The sequence below is a fragment of the Stenella coeruleoalba genome, assembly GCF_951394435.1.
Source record: "Stenella coeruleoalba genome assembly, chromosome: 11".
NCBI lineage: Eukaryota > Metazoa > Chordata > Mammalia > Artiodactyla > Delphinidae > Stenella > Stenella coeruleoalba.
This window is the reverse complement of record NC_137157.1, coordinates 60992931-61015345: the sequence shown is the minus strand read 5'-3', so window position 1 is coordinate 61015345 and position 22415 is coordinate 60992931. Positions and strand designations below refer to the sequence as shown.

Here is a 22415-nt window from a genome sequence, read left to right as displayed (position 1 = left end):
CATGGGACACAGGATATGCCATCCCACTGAGCCCCACAGTTTGCACATCGGCCACCCCATCCTGAGAGCTGCCTGCCCTTCCCTTACCCATCCCACCTAGACAAAGGCCAAAGCCCTTTTAGCATCCCTCCTGCTAATACTTTCAGCTTTTAGCATCCCTGTTCTGGGAAGGGGGCACTGGACCACTCACCTTGCTGCGGTACCAGGACTCAGTCTCAGCCCGGCTGCGGCTGGCCATGTCATCCTACTGAGCCTTGATCTCGGCGACAATGCAGTCCATGTTCAGGTCCCGGCTGTTGTCCATCTTGACGATGACTGAGGTGCCTGAGATGTGGGCGTGGAGGACCTGGAGCTCCTGCGGGGAAGTGGGGGAGTGGTAAGAGCTTCCTGGACCATAGTCCCACTCCCCGAAGCCCTCTTTCTCATGGTGCTTCCCTGTCCCCTGCCCTTGCTTCTTCCACAGCCTCACTGTCTGAAGCCCCAGTACAAAGGTGACATCTCCCCTTCGACCCTGGAACCTCTCAGTGCTCCTCAGGACCAACGTCCCAAGGCTGAGAGGAGCCCAGCTCTGAGGCTTACCGCCTGATTTCAGTCAGGGCCTCTGAAATCAGGCAGCAACTTACAATTTGTGCCTGATGTGTGAATATACAATTTGTGATAATTATCACCACAGTAGCCAGGGCAACAGCTTGTTTGGGTTTGGCAGATAAGACAAGAAGCTATACTTTTTCATCTTCTGACAGTAAACCTGCCTCGGGTCCCTCGACTCTGCCCTGTGCTCCCCTCACCAGGGGTTTCAGAAGCCAAGTGGTGGAAAGTCCTTTCCAATGTCCAAATACCATCCTCCTTGCTGCCCCACTGCTCTGTGGCCCCTCACCTCTTTAAACAGCTGCTGCAGGAAGTTGATCTCCTGGGTCAGGGCCTCCGCATTGGCCTCCAGGTCTGACTTTTGCAGGTAGCCGCAGTCCACAACCTAAAGGGAGAGGGTGGCACAGGAGTCTCACTGGGGAGACAGCACAGAGCTCTCCCCACCAGGGAGGGGCACCCCATCAGGCTGGGCACACTCCCTGGGCCCTCTTTAGCTGTTCATTCCAGTGCCTGGTGTCATGGTATTGATGAAGTCCTTTACTCAGTTCAAGGGGTCAGAAGCAGGTCTGGGTAAGGGAGGGGGTCCTGAGGTTTCCAGGCATTTCCTCTGGTACCCACTAGGATGATCGCTCTAGAATGCACAGCTTGCACTATTGTGAAACTTAGGATCTGGTGTAAATGGCTGTTTTTTTGTTTTTTTTTTTTTTGCGGTATGCAGGCCTCTCACTGTTGTGGCCTTTCCCGTTGCAGAGCACAGGCTCCGGACACGCAGGCTCAGCGGCCATGGCTCACAGGCCCAGCCGCTCCGCGGCATGTGGGATCTTCCCGGACCAGGGCACGAACCCGTGTCCCCTGCATCGGCAGGCAGACTCTCAACCACTGTGCCACCAGGGAAGCCCTATAAAATATATTCCTTATTTTGAGTTGTGGTTATAAAAAAAAGTTTGACAGCCAGTACCCTGAAGAACCTCTTGCCAAAGTACACCAGCAAATATGTACCCCAAAGTTCGGGGCAGCATTGTTTGTTATAACCAAAAAAAAAAAAAGCACACGTATGTATACCCCTAGGAGAATGGAGAATAATTATACACTGGAATACTCTACAGCACTGAAAAATAAAGAAAGCTACATGCATCAAAATGGATGGATCTCACAAATAGAATGTTGAGGGGGGAAAAGCAAGTCATAGGAGCGAACATGTAATTCTATTTATAGAAAGCTTAAAGGCAGGCAAAACTAAACAATTGCTTAGGGATTCATACTCATATGATGCAACAATAAAGAAAATCAAAGGAGTGCTTAACACAAAAACCCAAGATAGTGGTTACCTTGGAGATTGGATGGGGTCAGAGGGGGAGGATGCTGTGCTCAGGAAGGGTCCCACAGGGGGCTCTGAAGGTACTGCTGGGTACACAAGGATTTGTTTTTATTACTGTTGCTATTTAAATCATTAAACGTATGTTGTATATACTCTTGCACGTATGAGAAATTTATAAAACAAAAGAAAATGCCGATCAACTTGTGTTCTCTGATCCCTGTTACTCCTTCAGTTTAGAGTCTTGTCTTACCCCAGATTTCTTACCTAGTCGTGGAAATGGAATCCCCAGCCTCAGTCTCTCTGCCTCCTATCTGTCTTCCACGCTGCTGCCAGACAGGCCTTCCAAATTGCATCATACACCATGCTGCTGGCCTGCTCAAGCACCTTCTGTGGCTCCCATCGCCCACTCCATAAGCCTGAAGTCCTCAGCTCCACACGTTTCCCCCACTTGAAGCACCTTTCCTTCCCCCTCTCCCTCCCCCTCCACCCCTTTCCTTCAAGTCCCTTTCCAGCCAGAGACCACCACGTTCCCATCTGGGTTCACAGGATGGCTGCTTCCACACCCCCGTCAGAACTCTGCAGTTGTAACAAGATGAGCTCACAAAGCCCCCAGGAAGGAGAGGTGAGCATTCTGGAAGCTCTTTGGGCTAGAGCTGAGGTTCGGTGCCCAGGGAAGGCTTGGAGGAGGTGACAGCTCTGTTCATCATGGTGAGACTTGTCCACACGGCTCATTAGCTCACACAGGATGAGACGTCTTGGACTCCAGATCTGTTGGACCCAGCCAGGCACAAGCTTGTCTGCTGTGTCTTTTTCTTTTGGGAATGAGAGCAGGAAAGTGTAGGCAGTAGGAATAGGGCAGAGATTGGTGGGAGATGGAGTTTTGCGGTCTCTTTATATCCATTCCCCCCCCCCACCCCATCTGCCTTGGAAGGAAATTTGCAGTGGGCTGGCGTGAACAGTTCCTATTCTCTGGGTTGAAGGGTGTGTGTGACTTTATCTGTCCCTCAGGGTATAGAGCAACATGCATGGACTTAAGATGAAGCCTGGCTTAGCCATTGACCGGCAGGGTCACTCACGTCCCTCTGGGTCCCTCTGCCTTGCACAGTGGATGAGCAGCAGCTTTTGCCAAGGAAAGGTAATGGAGAGAGTAACATCTACGTGGCCTACTTTACAGGTGGTCATGAGCCCCAGTGAGGTGGTGGAGGCATCGTGAAAGCGTCGGTCCCTGTGCCCGGCTGGTTGTGTGTTGGCGTGTGCAGACAGGATGCGGGAAGGGAAAAGGCCCACTGATTTTGTCCCTTGTAGTCCCATAGTATTGTCCCAGAGTGGCCTTGGGTTTGGGGAAGGAGCTGGAATCTGGATCTCCTGTCACTGATTAATAGCCTTCATCAAGTTAGGGAAGTTTCCTCATATTCTTAGCCTTTAAAAAGTATTTTTAGAATTAGAAATTATTGTTGAGTTTTATTAAATGCCTTTTGTATTCATTTCGATGATCCTATGTAGCGAAGGAAGATAATTGATCTCCTAGAGTTAACTACCCTTATTCCTGGGATCAACCCTGTGTGATCTCAGTTCAAAGACTCAACAGACTGCCGCCCTGCGTTGTTGCCCTTTGTGGCTGAGTTCACACTACCTTTGGCATCTCCAGGCCTGGTGGTTCACCCACCACTGTGCCAGCCAAGTGCATTTCATTCTCTCAGCAACCTTTGGGGTTAGGAAAGATGATCATCCCCATCTTACAGATGGAGAGATGGAGGCCCAGAGGAGTTAAATGCTCGGTCTTCCTGGCCTCAGTCGAGTACCCTTGCTGCTCTCCTCATCTCCCTGATCCTCTCCCGTGCTTGGCTGCCCCGACTCCACAATGTGAGGAGATAAAGATAACGGTGCAGAAACACAGGCAGAGCTTGCGTCACAGCAAGGAGGAGCTGAACAGGCTTAACTAGGCCATCCAGTGGCCGACAGTGGAGGTGAACAGCACCAAGAGCCAGGTGAGGGGTGGGAGTGGGGGCAGCTGGGTGGTGATGGTGGAAGGGCATTGACTATTTAGGACAACTAGGTCTTCACACGGTCTGGACTCCAGACAGGGCCTGCTTCTGAGCTGTGTGGTGTCACAGCACAGAGGGCTGGTTAGAACAGTTACATATTCTGGAACTCTCTGAGGGCTCTGTCCTCAGAATTCCATTGGAGGGTGGAGGGGACACATTGGTTGCCAGGAGACCTGGGATTAATCCTATCTTTTAAAAGAGCCAGTGTCTTTTCAGACCGCTCACTTCTGATCTCTCAATATTATCAATTTATTTCTATCACACTTAGAGGTGGGGATGGGCACTTCCATTTCTGCTATAGTTTCCTGGGCCCGGCACTGGAAGTTTAGAGATTCACTCTGCTGTACAGACGTATGTTCAGGGACTTGCCTTGGCCTATAGTGAAGCTGAGGGGCCATCTCTCCACTCCCACCAGCACTTGTAATATCTTCATCAGTGTGGCGGGGATGGTTTCCTGCGTGAAGAAGCTTGATGGCCTGGAAGACGTGGGGTTTTCTTTCTGTGCTTGCAATCTCTGATCATATAAGTGTAATGAGAGGCTGCCCATGGCCCTGATCCCAGGAGGGATTTCTACTTTGTATTCTGCAAAAGAATACTACTGATGATAAATGAATATTGTGATTATTTCGTGGTAGGCACTAAGTATTTTATGTATACGAAATTCCTTAATCCTCGCAACAACCCTAGGAGGTAAAAGAAAAATGCTCTTTTTCTCATTTTCACTTTAGACATATAGAAACGGAGGCACAGAGAGGGTAAGTAAATGGCCCGAAGTCACTCAGCTAGGAACAGAGTTCAGTTTTGGACCCATGCAGTTTGGCTCCAGGGTCTGTGTGCTCACCTCTACACCACATCATCTTCTTGCCACGTGCTGTTTTCTAGCTTTGAGGCAATTTATCAGCTATGGAAGGTCTCCAAACCCCAAAAGGACTCCATTAAAAAAAGACAGCCATGTCAAAGGCTTTTTGAAAGTTTAAGTCATCTTCATATATTCACCCCTTAAAGAATTCTTGTAAGTTACTCAGGCTTGAGTCTTCCCCACCAAACAGGAGTGATGTTTCCTTAAGCTTTGAGTGACTGGTGCATCTACCCATAGGTTTACAGATGTGCACAGATACGTTCTCTGGGAGGCAGCTGTGGTTTAGTGAAATGAGCACTAAACATGCTCACGGGGTTCAAACCCCAGCTGTGCCACCGAACTCAGGGTGGGACCCTGCCCTGGCTACTGCGGGTCCCTGAGCTCTGCAAGAGATACTGTGAAGGCGGTATGGATAAAATTACAGGATGGGGCGGCGTAGCACAATCCTTGGCAAAATCTGAGAGTGCTGTGAGCCCAGGGACAAAAGACTAGTGGAGACCCCACATCTAGGGCTTTTCTGCTCCATGTGACTTTGGGGACCCTCCCAAACCTCGACCCCTGAGGAAGATAGCAGAAGTGCAGACAAGGCCCAGCGTTGGCTATATTGATTTATTGGAAACACAGATCAAGGAGAGGAACACGGCAGAGAAGGAAGGGGTGATGCTGGGACAGAGTGGGAGCGTTGGCTATTGGCCCCATAGCAGCCCAGGTCCTAATCCTGGTCCCCCCTGCCCCGGAGTCCCCTTCCTGTGATGGCCAAAGAGACTTCTTTCTAGGGTAGCCTTTCCCAGCGTGGGCGGCAGAGCCCGGGAAGAGGGGATCACACACAGGCTTGAGATGTTAGGAGTGGGAGGGACCTTTCAAAGAGCCAGCGAAGTAGCCTAGGGCTTGCTCCGCCCAGAGGTGGGCGGGGCGGGGCCAGGCAAGGCGGGCCCTGCCGGGCTGCGCGGAAGGGTTGCCCGGCGCGGGCCTGAGTTGGGGCGCTTAACATTTGCGGCAGCTGCTGGCGCGGGAGCCCACGCCGCAAGACGTGACGGAGCTGCAGGGGCCGTAGGGCCCACACAGGCCGGTGCTCACCGCCAGGTTCCCGCTGCAGGGGACGCTGCAGACGCTGCCAGTCACCGGCCGGGAGCCGGACACGCAGAGGTCCCCGCAGACGACCCCGCCCCGGGAGCTGCTGACACCTGCGAACCCCAAAGACTTAGTCAAAATTCTGGGGGGCCAAGTCTCCCGCATCCCCGACGATGCACCTCTCCAAGCATCTTTACTTAACAACTCTAGTCCCAACGAAGTGGTCCTTGCTTCTTGTCTAACCCAAATCCCTCCTCCTGTGATGCCAGCCCACTCTTATATTTAGGTCCAGTGGAACTCCTCCTTCCATCCCTTACAGGAAGAGAGTAAATTCATCCACACAGGGCCTAGGTTACTCACAGACATTCACGGCCCCAACGCCTTCACACAGTCTGAGAGGGAAGAGGAAAAAAGCAATATTAGCGACTGAGCCAGAGTTGCCGACAGAGCTCTACAAATTCCTGGGGTGGGGTTCACAAGTGGTCAGGAAGGAGGGGGCAGAGGGTCAAAAGTAATAGTCCTCACAAACCGCCCCCCACCCCAAAGTGATAAATGATAGGTTTGTCCCAGATCCCTGGCCATTGCTCGGCCAGGATCAAGGGTGGTGCTTGTGGAAAGGGTGGGAATGGGCAGCTCAGGGCCAGGCTGGGATGGGCCCCACCTGTGCTCCTCGCCCTCCAGCAGGCGCCTGTAGGTGGCGATCTCGATGTCCAGGCCCAGCTTGGAGTTCATCACCTCCTGGTACTCCTTGAGCAGGCAGGCCATGTCCCGCTTGGCCTTCTGCAGGGCCTCCTCCAGCCCGGCCAGCTTGCAGCGGGCATCATTAAGGGCCGCCTCGCCCTGCTGCTCCGCCTGGGTCACAGTGGCCTCCAACTTGGAGTTCTAAAGGCCCAGAAGAGAACAAGGTGAGTTATGGTCCCTGGGTCTCTGTGTCCACTTCATGGACACATCCAGTCTCTCCTGGCCAGCTGGGATCACCCCAGGAACAGGTCTCTCCTCTTCATCACCTGGGTTTCCTTAAGTGACCACAACCTGGGACTCAGGTCATGCAGATGGGCTGGAGAATGAAAGGTGAGATCCAGTTGGGTGCACACACTGCCTGTGGCACCCTGGGTGGGCCTCAAACGACCCCTACCTGGCACTTGGCATTCTCGACCTCGGCCGTCAGCCTCTGGATCACGCGGTTCAGCTCGTTGATCTCCTCCTTGGCACGGCGCAGGGTCTCCCCATGCCGGAGCACCGTGGCCTTCATCTCCTCACACTGGAGGGAAGCAGAGAGGCTCATGAAACTCAGGATGGGACATCCCACCCACTCAGGACACCACAGATGATTTGCAGATTGTACAGTACTCAGCCTGTGCAACCATACGTGGCAGCCACGTCCTGCTACTATAACCTGAGAGGGGTCTGCACTTCTTTCACTACCTCTAGGAATCAGAGTCCTCAGGCAAAAGAAGCCTTGTTAATATATACCACCCATCCCTCCCACCATGTCTAGGAGGCAGGTGCCCTGAGACACTCACGTTGCTGCGGTACCAGCTCTCAGCCTCGGCCCGACTGCGGCCGGCAATGTCGTCATAGTTCGCCTTGATCTCGGCCACAATGCTGTCCATATTCAGGTCCCGGCTGTTGTCCATCTTGATGATGACCGAGGCGTCTGAGATGTGAGTATGGAGAACTCGGATCTCCTGCAGATGGTGGGGTGGGAGGATGTGTGTGGTTTATACCATCCCCTCCCTCACCACAGTGTGTACCCAACCTTCTCAGCCCTCCTTGGTCTCTAGCCCCCGCCCTCTCTGACAGCCTCACGGACTGCAGCTCCTGCCCAAATCCCTGTCCCACTCTGATCCCAGACCAACGCCCTCTCTTCCAGGCCAGCTGCTGGTTTTGTGCCTGGACCACAGCCCCTCACCTCCTCATACAGTCGCCGCAGGAAGTCGATCTCCTGAATCAGGGCCTCTGAGTTGGCCTCCAGGTCTGACTTGCAGAGGTAGGCGCAGTCCACATCCTGGGAAGGTGGGGAATCTTTGAGTTCAGAGGACCTCTGGTGATCACCACCCCACATTCCTCTCTCCCTTCACCCATTACATGGAGGTGAGGGGGAAAGGATTCCCAGTGCTACTATTCCCATGCCATCTCCGTACCCTCTGCCCTTCCCCAGAGGCACCTCACAACCTCCTCCCCTCCTAAGAGCAAACGCCTCGTGCCTTGGAGATGGGTCACCAGCCTTTCACTCCTCCTACCTGAGACCTCTTACCTCCCAGCTCTCCTTCTTACCCTCCCCTGTACCAGGAAGCCTGCCAGACTGGCTCCCTCACTCAGCCACCTTGACACTTCCCTGTCCCCCAGCAGTCCTCCAAGACTCCACCTGGCCTCTCCTGGCTCTGCTCCATCCTCCCCGAGATCCTGAGACTGTGCCCCTCTTCCTAATCAGACTTCCTGCAGCACTAGACAGGACACCGTCCCTCAACCCCGAGACTGGAGCTGCCATGCCTCCATGGGACCCCAGCCACATACCACCACCTCTGGAGCAGCACAGAACGTCCAGAGCTCAACTCAGCCATCCCGCTGCTTCAGGGCAGGGTGCTGGTGGATACTCCAAGGTTAGTGCCCTTCTCAGAGCCCTACATGGGCCTTTCATGACCTAATCTCTGGGAATTTCCCATCCTGACTTGGCGAGGTCGCTGCACCCCGCACTGAGGTTGAGACCATGGGTCTCCCCAGCAAGAGTCTGTCATTCTGAGATCCCTCGTGTCTCTGCTTCCCGATCCCACGTGACTCACCTTCTTCAGAGCCACAAACTCGTTCTCCGCTGTCACTCTCAGAGCGACTTCCGCCTCGTACCTGAGGCAGAAGAGGGCAGAAAGGGAGGTCATGGCAGGGCAGGTCTCCCCAGAACCCCCTCCACTTCATACCAGTGAAGGAGGCAATGTTAGGGACCTGCCAACACAGCCCGCCCCCTGGCAGCCCTGCTGAGGTCCGCTGTGGTTGGATTTGGGATGTGTTTGTGATTCTCTCTCCACTTTGCATTGAGGGGTCCAGGGGGCCACTCTTCTGGGACCTCACAGCCCTGTTCCCAAAGCTGCTCTGAGGTCCTGTCTGGAGAATAAGGACTCAACACCAGCCCCATGCTAGGAGTGGACAGCAGCACATGTGGGGCACTGCAGCCTCCGCTCTCCTGGGTGTCCATCCTAGCTCAGCTGTGGGAGGGCCCATGAGTCCCAGAGGCCCTCAGCACTCCGCACCCTAGACGGTGGGACACCAGCAGCCCCAGGACCTGGCAGCCCTGAGTGACACTGGGACTCATATCACGTCCAGGTGCTACAGGTGGGAGCCTGAGAGGCCGGGAGGAGATGGCTTGGGAGACTGCAGAAGCCCCCTCCCCACAGACCGCAGGGCACAGCTGCTGGGTGATCAGGCGCCAGGAAGTGAAGGCTGAAGGAGCAGAGAGAGACCTCCTGGGGAATCACGGCCCTACTCTTAGGCATCTGATCGATGACTGCCTGATGTGAAGATCCTGCTGCCCAGCGCCCACCTGCCCTGCAAGGGCACTGGCCCTTCTCGGAAAGTCTTCTCCAGTCTCATCCAGTAGGCTTTAACTCAAGTCCATCCCTGTGCCCAACATCATCCCTGACCGCACTCACTTCTGCTTGTAGCCCTCCAGCACCTCCTGCATGTGGCTGAGCTCCGAGGCCAGCCTCCCGCTGTCGGCCTCCACGCACTCGGCCTCCCTCCTCAGCGTCTGGATGTAGGCCTGGAACAGGGGCTCCAGGTTGCTCTCGCAGCACTGGCGGTTCTGGTAGAACTGCCACTTGGTCTCCAGCAGCTTGTTCTGCTGCTCCAGGAAGCGCACCTGCCATTTGGGGTGGGAGGACGGGTCAGATGGCTCCCACTGCCCCAAAGCCTACTTGGGGCATGTGGGGATGGGGGAGGGCGCTGATTGCTTTAAGGTAAACTCCCAAACCAGGAGCTCAGCAGAGATTACACAGGGCGCTGTGGAAGACAAGGCAACTTCTGGATTTTGGGATTGGGATTTATGTTTGGATTTTCCAAGTTAGGGGTGAGAGCAAGGGGCTGGGAACGACCAGTCCCTGCTCAGGTGAACTGAGTTATCCTGACGTGCTGAGCCTAGGTGGCATGTGGTCAGGAGCCAAGTAGAGGTCTTTTTGCCTCTGACTCCCCCATCAGTGCCCAGCCTGAATTGAGCATGGGTGGGGTCAGGAAACGTGTGATCAAGGACACCCACCCCAAGGCTGACCTGTGGTCCTCTTCCTATATCTTATGTGCATTTCTTGTGTCTTGTTTGCATGTATGGCCTTCTTCCTCCGACATGCGGTTCCCAACCTGTCCTTGTCTGTCTGTGGGGACCCTGCCTGTCTGGACAGAGGTTGTGTATAATAACAATTGCCTCATCAGGAGCCCCTGCTCTAGACTCATCTCTCTGATCTTTCTGTGCCCTGGATATGTGTCCGTCTCCTCCATCAGACTCGGGGCTCACCTGGGCCACATCTCTCCTGCCCCCCGACTACCCCTTCAGTGCCTGCCCAGGAAGGGAGGGTTCAGGAAGGGTGCGATCAAGGACACCCACCTTGTCGATGAAGGCAGCAAACCTGTTGTTGAGACACTTGATCTGCTCCTTCTCCTCGTGCTTCACACACTGCACGTTGGGGTCGATCTCCAGGTTGAGGGGCGCGAGGAGGCTCTCATTGACCGACACGGTGGTGATGCAGGGCGGGCTGGGGCCGCACACGCCGCCAGAGCGGTACCCGAAGCTGCGGCCGCAGGAGCCGGTGCGGAAGCCCTCGCAGAGGCTGCGGCTGCCGAAGCCCCCGGTGAGGCCGCGGTAGCAGGAGATGCCGCGGTAGGGGGCGGCCGTGATGCTGCAGCGGCTGGGGCGGGTCCCGCAGGCTGAGAAGCAGCTGAAGGCGCGGCCGCCGAATCCTGATCCGTAGGTCATGATGCTTCTGGAAGTTTGGCTTGCGTTGTACAGGATGGGAGAGCTGGAGTCTTGTGGGAACTCTAATGTCCTCCTCTAGGAGCCTGGGTCCTATTTATGCTCGGGTAGGAAGTGCTTGGCTATGCAGACGGGGTTTTGCAATTTGTGCTTTATGGGCTTGGGTGGCTAGCTGGGTCCAACGCCTCTCTAGAATGTGCTTTAATAGTGGAGTGGCCCGCACCCTCCTCTGAGTAAAGAATGCCAACCCCTGGGCTGTAGGGGAACTCGGCATGTTTCATCTTCAAAGTGCCTCGGCAGCAGGGCACGCACACATCTGAGAGTACTGGAGAGAGAAGGGCAGGGCAGGGGAGGGGAGAATGGGGCCAAGAAAAGGGGAGGAGAAGGGAAGCCAGATGGGGCAGACGCAGGCAAACTGTATGTGTGTAGGGTGTGAGTGGGGGACCCAGGAAGGACTGCGATATTTATGAATAACTTCTAGAAGTTTCCATCCCAGCAGTGGCCAAGGCCCTACTATAACATAAAGCTGTATTTCCCCATCTGCAGAAAGTCCAGTTGGCTGCTGAAATATACCTGACTTCCTGTCATGGCAGCAGCCAGCAGATTATTAAATATTTGTGTTTTATGTCTTCTTCCACTTTTATTATGAGAGTTTTCAAACATATAGAAAAGTTGAAGGAATAGTACCTGTGTAACAAACACCCTGATGTGTTCCACCCAGGTACCCAGATTCAAGAGTTGTTAACATTGTGCCGTATCTGCTTTCACATTTGCCCAATTATTTGACGATTACAGAAAGCATAACACGGAGCCCTTAAATACTTAGGCATATGCATTTCTTAAGAATAAGGACAGTACCATTTTCACATGCAAGAAAAAGAACGATAATTCCAAAGAATCATTTACTATCCATTCCATATTAAAATTTCCCAATTGCCCTAATAATTTTTAAAAATAGGTTTTCTTGATTTAACTTATTGCTCTATCTCTTGTATTTTCTGTACACTGAAAATTAACTCTTGAGCTAGGCTGGTCAGTATGGTAGCCAATAGACACAGGTGGTTATTTAAATTAGTTGAAATTAAATAAATTCAAAATCTAGTCCCTCAATTACATGCCACACATGACTACTGGCTACCTTATTGAACAGCACAGCTACAGAACAGTTCCACCATCACACCAGCTTCTATTAGATAGTGCTGGTCTGGAGGCTTGACTGGGTTTAACTGAAACATTTTTGGGCAGAATACGTCATAACTGATGCTTTATAACTCTTACTGTATCACCCCAGGAAGCACAAAATGTCAGGTTGTCCTGTTACTGGTGATGCTAAATCGGGTCACTTGAGTACATTTTCCCCTTTACAATTAGAAAGAATTCCATAGGGCAACATAGGTCCTACTTTCTTTTTATTGGCCACCTACTATGTGGCCATCATTATATGCCATAAATGATCTCTAATTCTCACATCAACCCTATGAAGTATGTATCATTATCCCCATTTTACAGATGAGGAAACTGAGGCTCAGAGAGGTTAAATAACTCAACCAAAGTCTCCCATCTATTTTTTTTAAAGATTTTTTTTAATGTGGACCATTTTTAAAGTCGTTATTGAATTTGTTACAATATTGCTTCTGTTTTTTAAAAAAATATATATATTTATTTATTTATCTATTTTTGGCTGTGTTGGGTCCTTGTTGCTGTGCGCGGGCTTTCTCTAGTTGCGACGGGTGGAGGCCACTCTTCGTTGCGGTGCTCAGGCTTCTCATTGCGGTGGCTTCTTTTGTTGCGGAGCAAGGGCTCTAGGCACAGGGGCTTCAGTAGTTGTGGCACGCAGACTCAGTAGTTGTGGCTCGCTGGCTCTAGAGTGCAGGCTCAGTAGTTGCGGCGCATGGGCTTAGTTGCTCTGCGGCATGTGGGATCTTCCCGGACCACCCCAAATCGAATCACATCAAAAGGATACAACTACTGCTAGTGTTGGAGGGCCTTCTGCAGAGGTGGGGGGTGGCTGTGGCTCACCGGGGGAACAAGGACACTGACAGCAGAAGTTCTGGGAAGTACTCCTTGGTGTGAGCCCTCCCAGAGTCTGCCATTAGCCCCACCAAAGAGCCGGGTAGGCTCCAGTCTCCCATCTATTAAGTAGTGAAGCTCAGGAGATGCAATGCCTTCTCACCTATAGGCTATGGCAACCCCTGGATTTCCTAATCCCTGCAAACTTTCAAGAGGGTGGAGAAGTTGTTAGAGAGAGGATATCTGTGGATATAGGATTGGGGAGAGTCAGTCTAAGGAAGGTGGGCAGAGTCAGAGGAGGCTGGAATGGTTGCAACCAGGAGGGCCAATGGGCATGTATGTGGCACAGGGCAATGAGAGGCTGGGGGCGGGGTGGAGATCTGCAGGACCGTGTGGCTGCGAACTGAAGGAAGGGGATGGAGAACAGCACTTTTAGTTATTTGTTTACCTCTGGTATATTGTTAGTACCTATATAGGTTATACTGTGTTCTATGTACCCGTGAAGCACCCCATTCCAATAGAGCAGGTCTAGAAAAATGATACCATAAAGTACAGGGGTTTGCATTAAATGGAAGGGAAAAAAAGAAGTGAAACGCCGCAGCTAGCAATCTTCCCCGTCCTCCCCGCCGCCCCCATAGCTGCTGTGTCTTAGGGGCAAAGGCAGGCAGATCAGCTCAGGGCAGGAGGGAGGTGGGGGGGTTGGTGGGCAAAGAGAATAGTGTGTCCGTGCAAAACATTCAGGAGTGGGGCTTGTGACAGGACTGACATGGGGGCACGGACTCCTCCTCCCAGAGGAGGCGTCATTCCTGATACTTTATGTGTTTGGGGAGCTGGGCCAGCTCTTCTGAGGCCCTTTATGCCCTCATCCGCCACTCTGGGCACTGCCCACAAGGCAGCCGTGGTGCTCCCAGCCAGCCAGCTGGCCGGGTGTCCTGAGGAGAAGCGCTGTGAGTCAGGGTGCAGCTCACACACGCTTTGCCTTTTCTACCAGTGTAACTCCCTATAAAAATGCCACACGTAAACATGAGCTAATTACTAATGGCTGGTCTTTGCTGAGCAATTTGAAAGGAGCAGCAAGCAATTTAAAACAAGATATTAAAAAAAATTCAGATGTAACATTTCATTTACCGTCAGGTATTATTAATGGCTGCTAATTTTGAAGACCTAAAAAGACATTCAATCTGTAGGTTTTCTTAGAGTAAAAAAGCTTGTGGTGGGGGAAGAGACGAGGGGAGGGGGGAAGAGTTGGCAGAATGACCACTCCGTGGTCTTGGCTCTGCCAATGAGAGCTTTATGGAAGTTAAAATTGCTTTTATGGTGAAATATCCCACCCCCCAAAAAGAAAGTGTAGGTGGTGTGCCTACCACCTGTAGGAAGAAATAGAACATATGTGTAACTTAGGGGCTTCCTCTGAGCCTCATTCTCACTGTACCCCCTTCCTTCCTGATCCAGGGATGGCTCCTCTCTGGGATTTTGTGTTGAATCATTCCCTTGCTTTTCTTTACAGTTTAAGGACCAAGGAATGCATCCCTAGACCATATCTGATTTAGCTTTCCAGTTTTTGAACTTCATATAAATGGAATCATAATGTGTGTATTCCATTGTTCAGTGTGGCTTCCTGTATTGTGTTCATTTTCACTGTGGACTGTATTCTTTGTATGAATATGTCACAGTTTATTCATCTTTCCACCCTGGTAGCCTCATGGTTGCCCCCAGAGTTTGTATTATGAACAGAGCTGCCATGAACTTTCTTTTCCATGTCTTCTGGTGTATTTGTGCAAGAGATTTTCTAGGGTATGTGGTTATTTAAAAAAAAAATTATTCAGGTAACATATGCTTAGTGTAGAAAACTATTTTATGAATATTCTTCCAAACTTAATAACAACATCTTTTGATGTTCATCTTACTTCATAGTAGATACTATACTGATTGCCCAACTTTCGTTAATGCGTTTAATTTTTACAATTACCCTCTGAGGCAGGTGTTATTATTCTAGTTTTACAGATGAGGACCCTGAGGCCTAGAGGGTTAAGAGATTGCTCAGGTTGTGTAGTTAGAGGCAGAGCTGGCACTCAGAGCTTGGTGTGTTTGATCCCAGTGGAAGGGATGAGTTTATCTCACTGCACTCCTATCCATCCACCATCTGTCATCACTAAAGTATCACTTGGTAGATGGTGTTTGTATAGGACACAATCATACACACTCGCTAATCCCTCCCTCCAGTACCTCTTCAGGGTCCTTCAGTGTGCTCTCAGGGTTCAGGGCCAGAGGATGAACTCACCCTTATTTGATGTGAGCTTCCAGTTCTAAGAGAAAAGCTGAACGTATACCTAGATCATGAACAAAAATGCAAACCCTGCCGCACACCAATGGGTACAAATGTTTCGTTCATGGCTATATTCCAAGGGCTTGGCACATAGTAGGTGCTCAATAAATATTTCTTGAGTGAATGATATGAATACCAGCTGCATATTAAGTGCTGAGTAATGGAGCCATAAAAGCTTGATGGTTAATTATGCAAAGTTTTTTGGTAAGATGGGGTGGGGACCAGATGAAGCAGACCCGAGGGCAGCCATTCCTGGGGCTAGGGATGGGGTGGGGAGAGATCCTGGCTGGGGCCTGAAGGAAAGACACAGTGAGTAGATGTGTTCTTTACCTGAGTCCTTGACCTGAGTGATGATGGGGTGGTAGGGAAAAGCAACCAACAAGGGCAAGAATTCTGAACGCCACGGGTCAGAGTAGAGGTGGGGTAGGGTTGGGGAAAGAAAGAGAGAAGTGGATGGAAGGTAGATTTCTAGATAAAAGGAGGAAGAAGATGCTTGGTGTTAGACAATTACTCTCCAGGGTCCCTTGGAAGAAGGATGGAGACTGGCTGGGGGTTGAGGAGAATGGGAGGGAGGGCAGATTGGGGGAGACAGAGAGGAGGGGAGGAAGTGGAGGACAGTGGAGGAAAAGAGGGAGAAGACCCATGGGAGAATGGTGGGGAGACACTCCAGGGGTGGAAGAGCAGAGGAGGATGAGGTTGATGGGGGAAGGGGCACAGCACTGAGGACAAGGTGTAGACCTACCTGAAGGGGTGGGCAACCTCGTCTCCAGCTCTAAAGAAATGAACCTTCATGGGGCAGAGACGTGGGCTGGGGGAGGTGCAGGGGCTCAGCCTGGTTAGTGGGAATGGGCCTCGCCAAGGGTGGAGCTCCTGAGTCAGGCTTCATCCTCTGCCAGACTCTCCAGGATGGCCTTTGGCCCTCCCTCCTCCGGTGAGTTCTCATGGATCATTGGCCGCTGTCTCGGGCTGTCTTGGTGAGAAGGCAGAGCTCTGGCACGACCTCTTGGATACCTGCGAGCCTAGAGTGCAGTTTTGGTATCTTCCAGATGTAGAGTCCACAGGCTGCTTCCCAGCCTCTAGCCGGGGGGCAGAAGAATGACATGGGCCCTGCTTCTGAGGTCTCAGTCTCAACTGGCTCTCTATTGTCACAGCATCTCATGATCCCCTCCTCTTCTGCAAGGTCCCTCAGCTGCCCCTACCGTCCACTCTCTGAAATAGCTCCATGTACATCTTGTTACCAACACTGTCCCTCCTGCTGCCTTACTGAAGCCTGTCCTCACCCTTTCCAGGGAGCCTTTCTTGCCTTTCTCATCAGACCAGCTGTATTTCACATTGCCTCAGAATGGGCACTCTCAGTAGGCCTTGTGCTCCTGAGCATCTGATGGTGTAGCTAAAACCCAGCTCTCTTCAGACTTCTGGACTTGCTCAGGATCTTCTGGGTCTGTCTTCCTCATCAGATCAGGAGCTCCAGAATCCATGTCTCCTTCCTCTTAGTGTTTTCCTGCCTCCCTCCAAAATTAAGACAGGGTTCAGCGTATTGCAGGGACACATCAATCACAGAATCCCTGAATCCCGCAACAAGATGTTACCTTGTTTAAGCCATCATCCATTTTGGGGAATCTTATAACATCCCCAGAGGAGCAGGATGGACTGAAGGGAGTCTTGAACAAGAACTTCTCAATGTTAAAACCACCTGATTTACCCCTTCTTTCCAGGCAACCCTTGAAACAAGATCTACTTGGGCTAAAAGAAGAGGCTGTGATCTCCAGATATGAAGGTCTTTTGGTTCGCCCTGTCTCCACAAACATGATAGCCACTCCAGGATAAACAGTGTTTCTCTTTTACATAAAGCTTCCCTAAATGGGAGACACAATGCAAGCTCCTTAGGAAACCACGACTACTTGACCCCCTCTGGCAAGTCTTTCCTCAGATCCAACTTCTGTCTTTCCAGTCGCAGCGAAAGCCTGACTTCTCTTGCTCTCTTTGGAATTCCATTATACTCGGATGGATTATCAATGGCAAATCCCCCACTCTCAACCCCATGGTATCCCTGGGCTACTGACCGATCAGGAGTTTTCAGAATCAGGCAAAAAAGCAAGATGAATGAGCATGTCATTGATTTATGGCTGAGGACTTCCAATAAGGCCAAATAAGACACACACATTTATCAGTTACTACAGAGAACAGACTTTTTGGACTGTCCAAGCTTTTCTCTTCATTCAGTAGTGTGGTTGCCCAAGGATTGGTGACATTTTCCCTTTGCCTAAGAGGAGAGATTCTCATTGGGCCATCCCTGGGGCAGTTGGGTTTGAGGATAGATGTTTGATTTGGGGTTCTTTTCCAGGATAAAGGAAGTGACGATGGTCAAAGGTGTCCAGTCCTCCCTGCCCCTTGGACTGACCTCCATGGTAGAATAATAGTTGATAACATTTATTGAGCACTTGCTATGTGCCAGGTGTTGAGTTAAGCATTGTCCATGTATTTTTAAATTTAATCCTTCTATTAGTCTTTTCAGATAGGCACCATTAGTGGGAATCTTACATAGGTGGTTTAGGAATGTGGGTAGGTATATTCCATCACACCTGCTGATACATCCACAGCAGCAGCAACAATAACACGTATCTCTGTCTCCGCGTCCAACCTGCCACTACAACTACAGCAGCAGCACCGATACCGACCACTAATATGATTACATACTTAGAGTGTGTCAGGCTCTGTTCTAAGTGCTTGACACCGATGAATTCTTTTAATCCTCATAAGAACTTTATGAGGTGGGTACTATGATCCCCATTTTACATATCATGAAATGAGATACGGAGAGGTTAAGTAATTGCCTGAGGTTACACAGCTAGAAAGTGGCAGCGCTGGACTTTGAAACTAGGCAGTTTGGAATCTGGGTCTGTGTTCTTAACTGATAAACCATGTACTTAAACGTTTTAGTTTCAACTATATTAAGAAATAACTTTGCATAATGACTAAGTACACCCATACATACATATCACACGCTATTGAAACAAAAGATCCTGAAACGTTACTTTTACTACAGAAGTTACACTGTAATATTTTCTACTATATTCTACTCTACTTGATTTTGTCCTAATCTGTCTCATTAAAATTCTGGTCGTCCCTATTGGTGGGTCACAGTGTGAGCTCTGAAAAAAGAAATGCAGTCCCAGAGCCTGCTGCTTCTTAATGATTACAGTAAACACATCTGCTCTGTGCTCTGGGTCTACTGAGCATGTGCACATTTCTGTAATACTCCACGGCAGCACTAGGAAGAAGAGGCTTAATCCATTTCCCAGAGGAGTGAACTGCTTTGCCCCTAGATCACACAGAGCTATTCACGGCAGAGCCTTGGTTCCTACCCAGCCTTTTACCGTTCAAGGCCCAACCGATCCACGCTGGATGGATGGCACAGACCAAAATGGATGTGTTCTGACATCTTCCAAGGCTACCGACAAACTGGAAGCTTAGGTCTCTCACTGTGGTGGGAGAGGGGATGGTGTAAACCACACGCATCCTCCCACCCCACCATCTGCAGGAGATCCGAGTTCTCCACACTCACATCTCAGACACCTCGGTCATCGTCACGATGGACAACAGCTGGGACCTGAATATGGACAGCATTGTGGCCGAGATCAAGGCGAACTATGACGACATTGCCGGCCGCAGTCGGGCCGAGGCTGAGAGCTGGTACCGCAGCAAGGTGAGTGTCTCAGGGTACCTGCCTCCTAGACATGGTGGGAGGGATGGGTGGTATATATTAACACGGCTTCTTTTGTCTGGGGACTCTGATTCCTAGAGGTGGTGAAAGAAGTGCAGACCCCTCTCAGGTTATAGTAGCAGGACATGGCTGCCACGTATGGTTGCACAGGCTGAGTACTGTACAATTTGCAAATCATCTGTTGTGTCCTGAGTGGGTGGGATGTCCCATCCTGAGTTTCATGAGCCTCTCTGCTTCCCTCCAGTGTGAGGAGATGAAGGCCACGGTGCTCCGGCATGGGGTGACCCTGCGCCGTGCCAAGGAGGAGATCAACGAGCTGAACCGCGTGATCCAGAGGCTGACGGCCGAGGTCAAGAATGCCAAGTGCCAGGTAGGGGTCGTTTGAGGCCCACCCAGGGTGCCACAGGCAGTGTGTGCACCCAACTGGATCTCACCATTCATTCTCCAGCCCATCTGCATGACCTGAGTCCCAGGTTGTGGTCACTTAAGGAAACCAGGTGATGAAGAGGAGAGACCTGTTCCTGGGGTGATCCCAGCTGGCCAGGAGAGACTGGATGTGTCCATGAAGTGGACACAGAGACCCAGGGACCATAACCCACCTTGTTCTCTTCTGGGCCTTTAGAACTCCAAGTTGGAGGCCACTGTGACCCAGGCGGAGCAGCAGGGCGAGGCGGCCCTTAATGATGCCCGCTGCAAGCTGGCCGGGCTGGAGGAGGCCCTGCAGAAGGCCAAGCGGGACATGGCCTGCCTGCTCAAGGAGTACCAGGAGGTGATGAACTCCAAGCTGGGCCTGGACATCGAGATCGCCACCTACAGGCGCCTGCTGGAGGGCGAGGAGCACAGGTGGGTACAGTAGCCAAATTTCTCTCTCAGCCCTGCCTGGGTTCTCAGTGTGCTGTCCCTCACATTCCTACTTGACTCCTGTGTCCAAACCTCCCCATCCTGCAACTGGAAAGGTAATTTGAGTTATTCATTAGGTATGTTTCTAGCCCCATTTGAGTCTCTCATGCCCACTTAGGTGCTGATCTGAGATTGGTGCCTTTTGCAAATCTGTTTCTCAGAGCCTGGAGTCAAGGCCATAGTCATTGCTTTTCCTGAGAAGCCCTGTCTGGGCTGGGCCACCTTCCCTCTATAGTGCCTCTTCCGTCCCAGGCCCTCGTTGCAGATGCCCGTCAGGGTTCCAGCTCTCTTTTCAAGCCTGGTCCTGGCCCCAGCCCTGGGAGTTCAGATTTCTCCCCAAATGACAGCTTCAATAGGGGGTTGTATCAACACACACTTATATATTTTAACCACAGTGAGCACCCCTAAGTGGTCGTCCATTGCAGCAAGCGGGACTAAGGATAGACAGACACAGGGACTGGTCTCTTGAAGCAGCTGCCCTGGTCTGGGCATTTTTGCTTGTTGCTTGTTTTGGGGGCGTGGGGAGACCCACTGGGCTTCAGCCTTCTATGTTCAGCTGGAGGGGGGCGGCTGAACAGCTCCTATGAGGACAAGAGTCCCGGGGTGTTGCCTTTGGTTCTTTCCGCAGGTTAGTCAGGTGCTCTTACCCTGAGCCTTCCTCTTCTCACGTCCAGCCAGGCCCTTGGTCCTGGGCAGAGTCGAGTGAGGATGCAGAGGGAGCATCCTGTGTATTGGGGAAATGAGGACACAGGTTTGGTAGCTGGAATCAAAGCGCTCACATGTGAGACCCGCAACAAACTCAAGTAATTGCCTTGGAGATTTCAGAGGCACTGGGGCTCTCTGGGCCTGGGTAGTTTCATTGGGGCAGAATTCTAGGAGGGAGAATTTTTCAAGACTGAGTTTGAATGCTGGAGAGACACTGGAAACAGTAGCACTGGAAACAGAGAGGTCCACCCCTTTGCCACAAAGCGCTCTTGGAATGAACTCCGAAGCTTTGGTGCGGGTTCCCTAGGAAACCTGGGCATGGGACGGTAGATGGTGGGCTGCGGATTCTCCACATTTCTGAAGCTGATATTGACAACCCTTTGCCACGGTCCCTCGGAGGGACTCTGTGTGTTTTCCTTAAGGAGAGAGCGTTGTGTGGGAAGGAAACACGGGCTGGGTGGAGTTAGGTGGCAGGAGTGATATCCCTGCCTCCGGCACTGGTTATTTCCTCTCTCTGGGCCTCAGTTTCTCCATCTGTTAAGTGAGGGAATTGGTGTAGCTAGTCTCTGAGCCTGCTCTCAATGGGTTCTAACATCCCATTCATTCATGCAAGTTATTTATCGAGCCAGGCATCGTTTGGGGCACTGTCTGCAATGGGGAAAAGAATAGACAAAAAATTCTGTCTTCCCGAGACTCGCATTTTAGTGACGCCAATCAGACCAGATTCAGGAATTTTAATTTGCTGCACCTCAGTTGCATTTACAAGTCCGTAAGAACCGAAACAAAGAGGAGCAGCTACCGTTTTTGAAGTGCTTACTCTGTGGCAGGCATTGTGCACGTGTAGGCGTATTCTGAGTTCATTCTCACAACAGACCAGGGAGTAGATTTTCCCCAGGAGGAGTCAGGCTGAGGGAGGGCATTTCTGAGGTTGCTCAGCTAATAAGGGGTGGAGAGCCAGCACACCAGGTGATCTGTTTCCAGAACCCGTACAGTGACCCGGCTACCGCTAAATCGCCCCTTCCCCTGGGCAAGTGCTCAGAAGGAAGGTGGGGGACCTCACCTTTCACCTTGGCTGTGTGTGGTCCAGCGGCTTTTCAGGGCACTGACCTTTCTCTTTTCCTTTCCCCGCAGGCTGTGCGAGGGCGTCGGGGCTGTGGATGTCTGTAAGTAGCCGCCCCGCCCCCTTCTCCAGCTGGGTGGTCACAGTGCCTTTGGGGAGGGGGCATTTTCGCTGCCCCAAGCCTTCTGGCTGTGGCAGTGCCTGACCCGCGTCTCTGCCTGTTCTCCCCCCATCCAGGCGTCAGTAGCTGTTGCGGTGGCGTCGTCTGTGGCGATCTCTGCGCCTCTGGCGCTGCCCCTGCTGTCACCACCAGCGTCTGCAGCGCCTCCTGCAGCGACAACGTGGTGGTGGGCACCGCCGACGCCTACGGCCCCTGCTCCGGGCTGGGCCGCAGCATCGTGGGCTCTAAGAGGTGCTAGGGTCGCCCTCCGCCCAGCCAGGACCTCTTGCAAGCGGAACGCCCCTTCCGTGGCCCCACGCGCCGCCGGCTGCTGGCCTCCCGAGAACAGGCTCCAGATGTGTACCTTTTGCCTCTCCTGCTCCCTAGCTGCTCCCTCTGTGTGCCATCCCCCGGCACCTGAGCCCCACTGAGGCTGGGGCGCACCTTGGCTTCTTTCTGTAGTCTTTCCTAGTAGTCGTTTTGTTGTTCTGAGGATTCATCCTTTCTCCCGCCTTCTGTTTTTTGCTGGATTCATTGGTCTTGCCTGATCCCTTCATCTAAGCTTGGAGGAACAGGACAGACCCCAGAATCTCCCCATCTGCGCATCCTGGGGAATCTGCCAGTGTGCTTGTACCTATGGAATGGAGATGAAGAACACTGATGGTGGTTTTCCTGTAACTCTGTGAGGGATGCGA

At 51.9% G+C, this 22415-nt stretch overlaps 1 protein-coding gene across 1 annotated transcript; it reads right to left on the bottom strand.

Moving 5' to 3' along the window:
- Positions 1–5046: 5046 nt before the first annotated feature.
- LOC307194715 (keratin, type II cuticular Hb1) lies at positions 5047–10919 on the bottom strand. The gene is made up of 9 exons (XM_079937987.1): positions 10470–10919; positions 9526–9734; positions 8665–8725; positions 7794–7889; positions 7405–7569; positions 7017–7142; positions 6543–6763; positions 6242–6273; positions 5047–5994 (listed from the first exon to the last, which is right to left on the bottom strand). Exons 1-9 carry the CDS (start codon positions 10836–10838, stop codon positions 5795–5797), a joined length of 1479 nt encoding a protein of 492 aa, XP_079794113.1. The 5' UTR covers positions 10839–10919; the 3' UTR covers positions 5047–5794.
- Positions 10920–22415: the final 11496 nt, after the last annotated feature.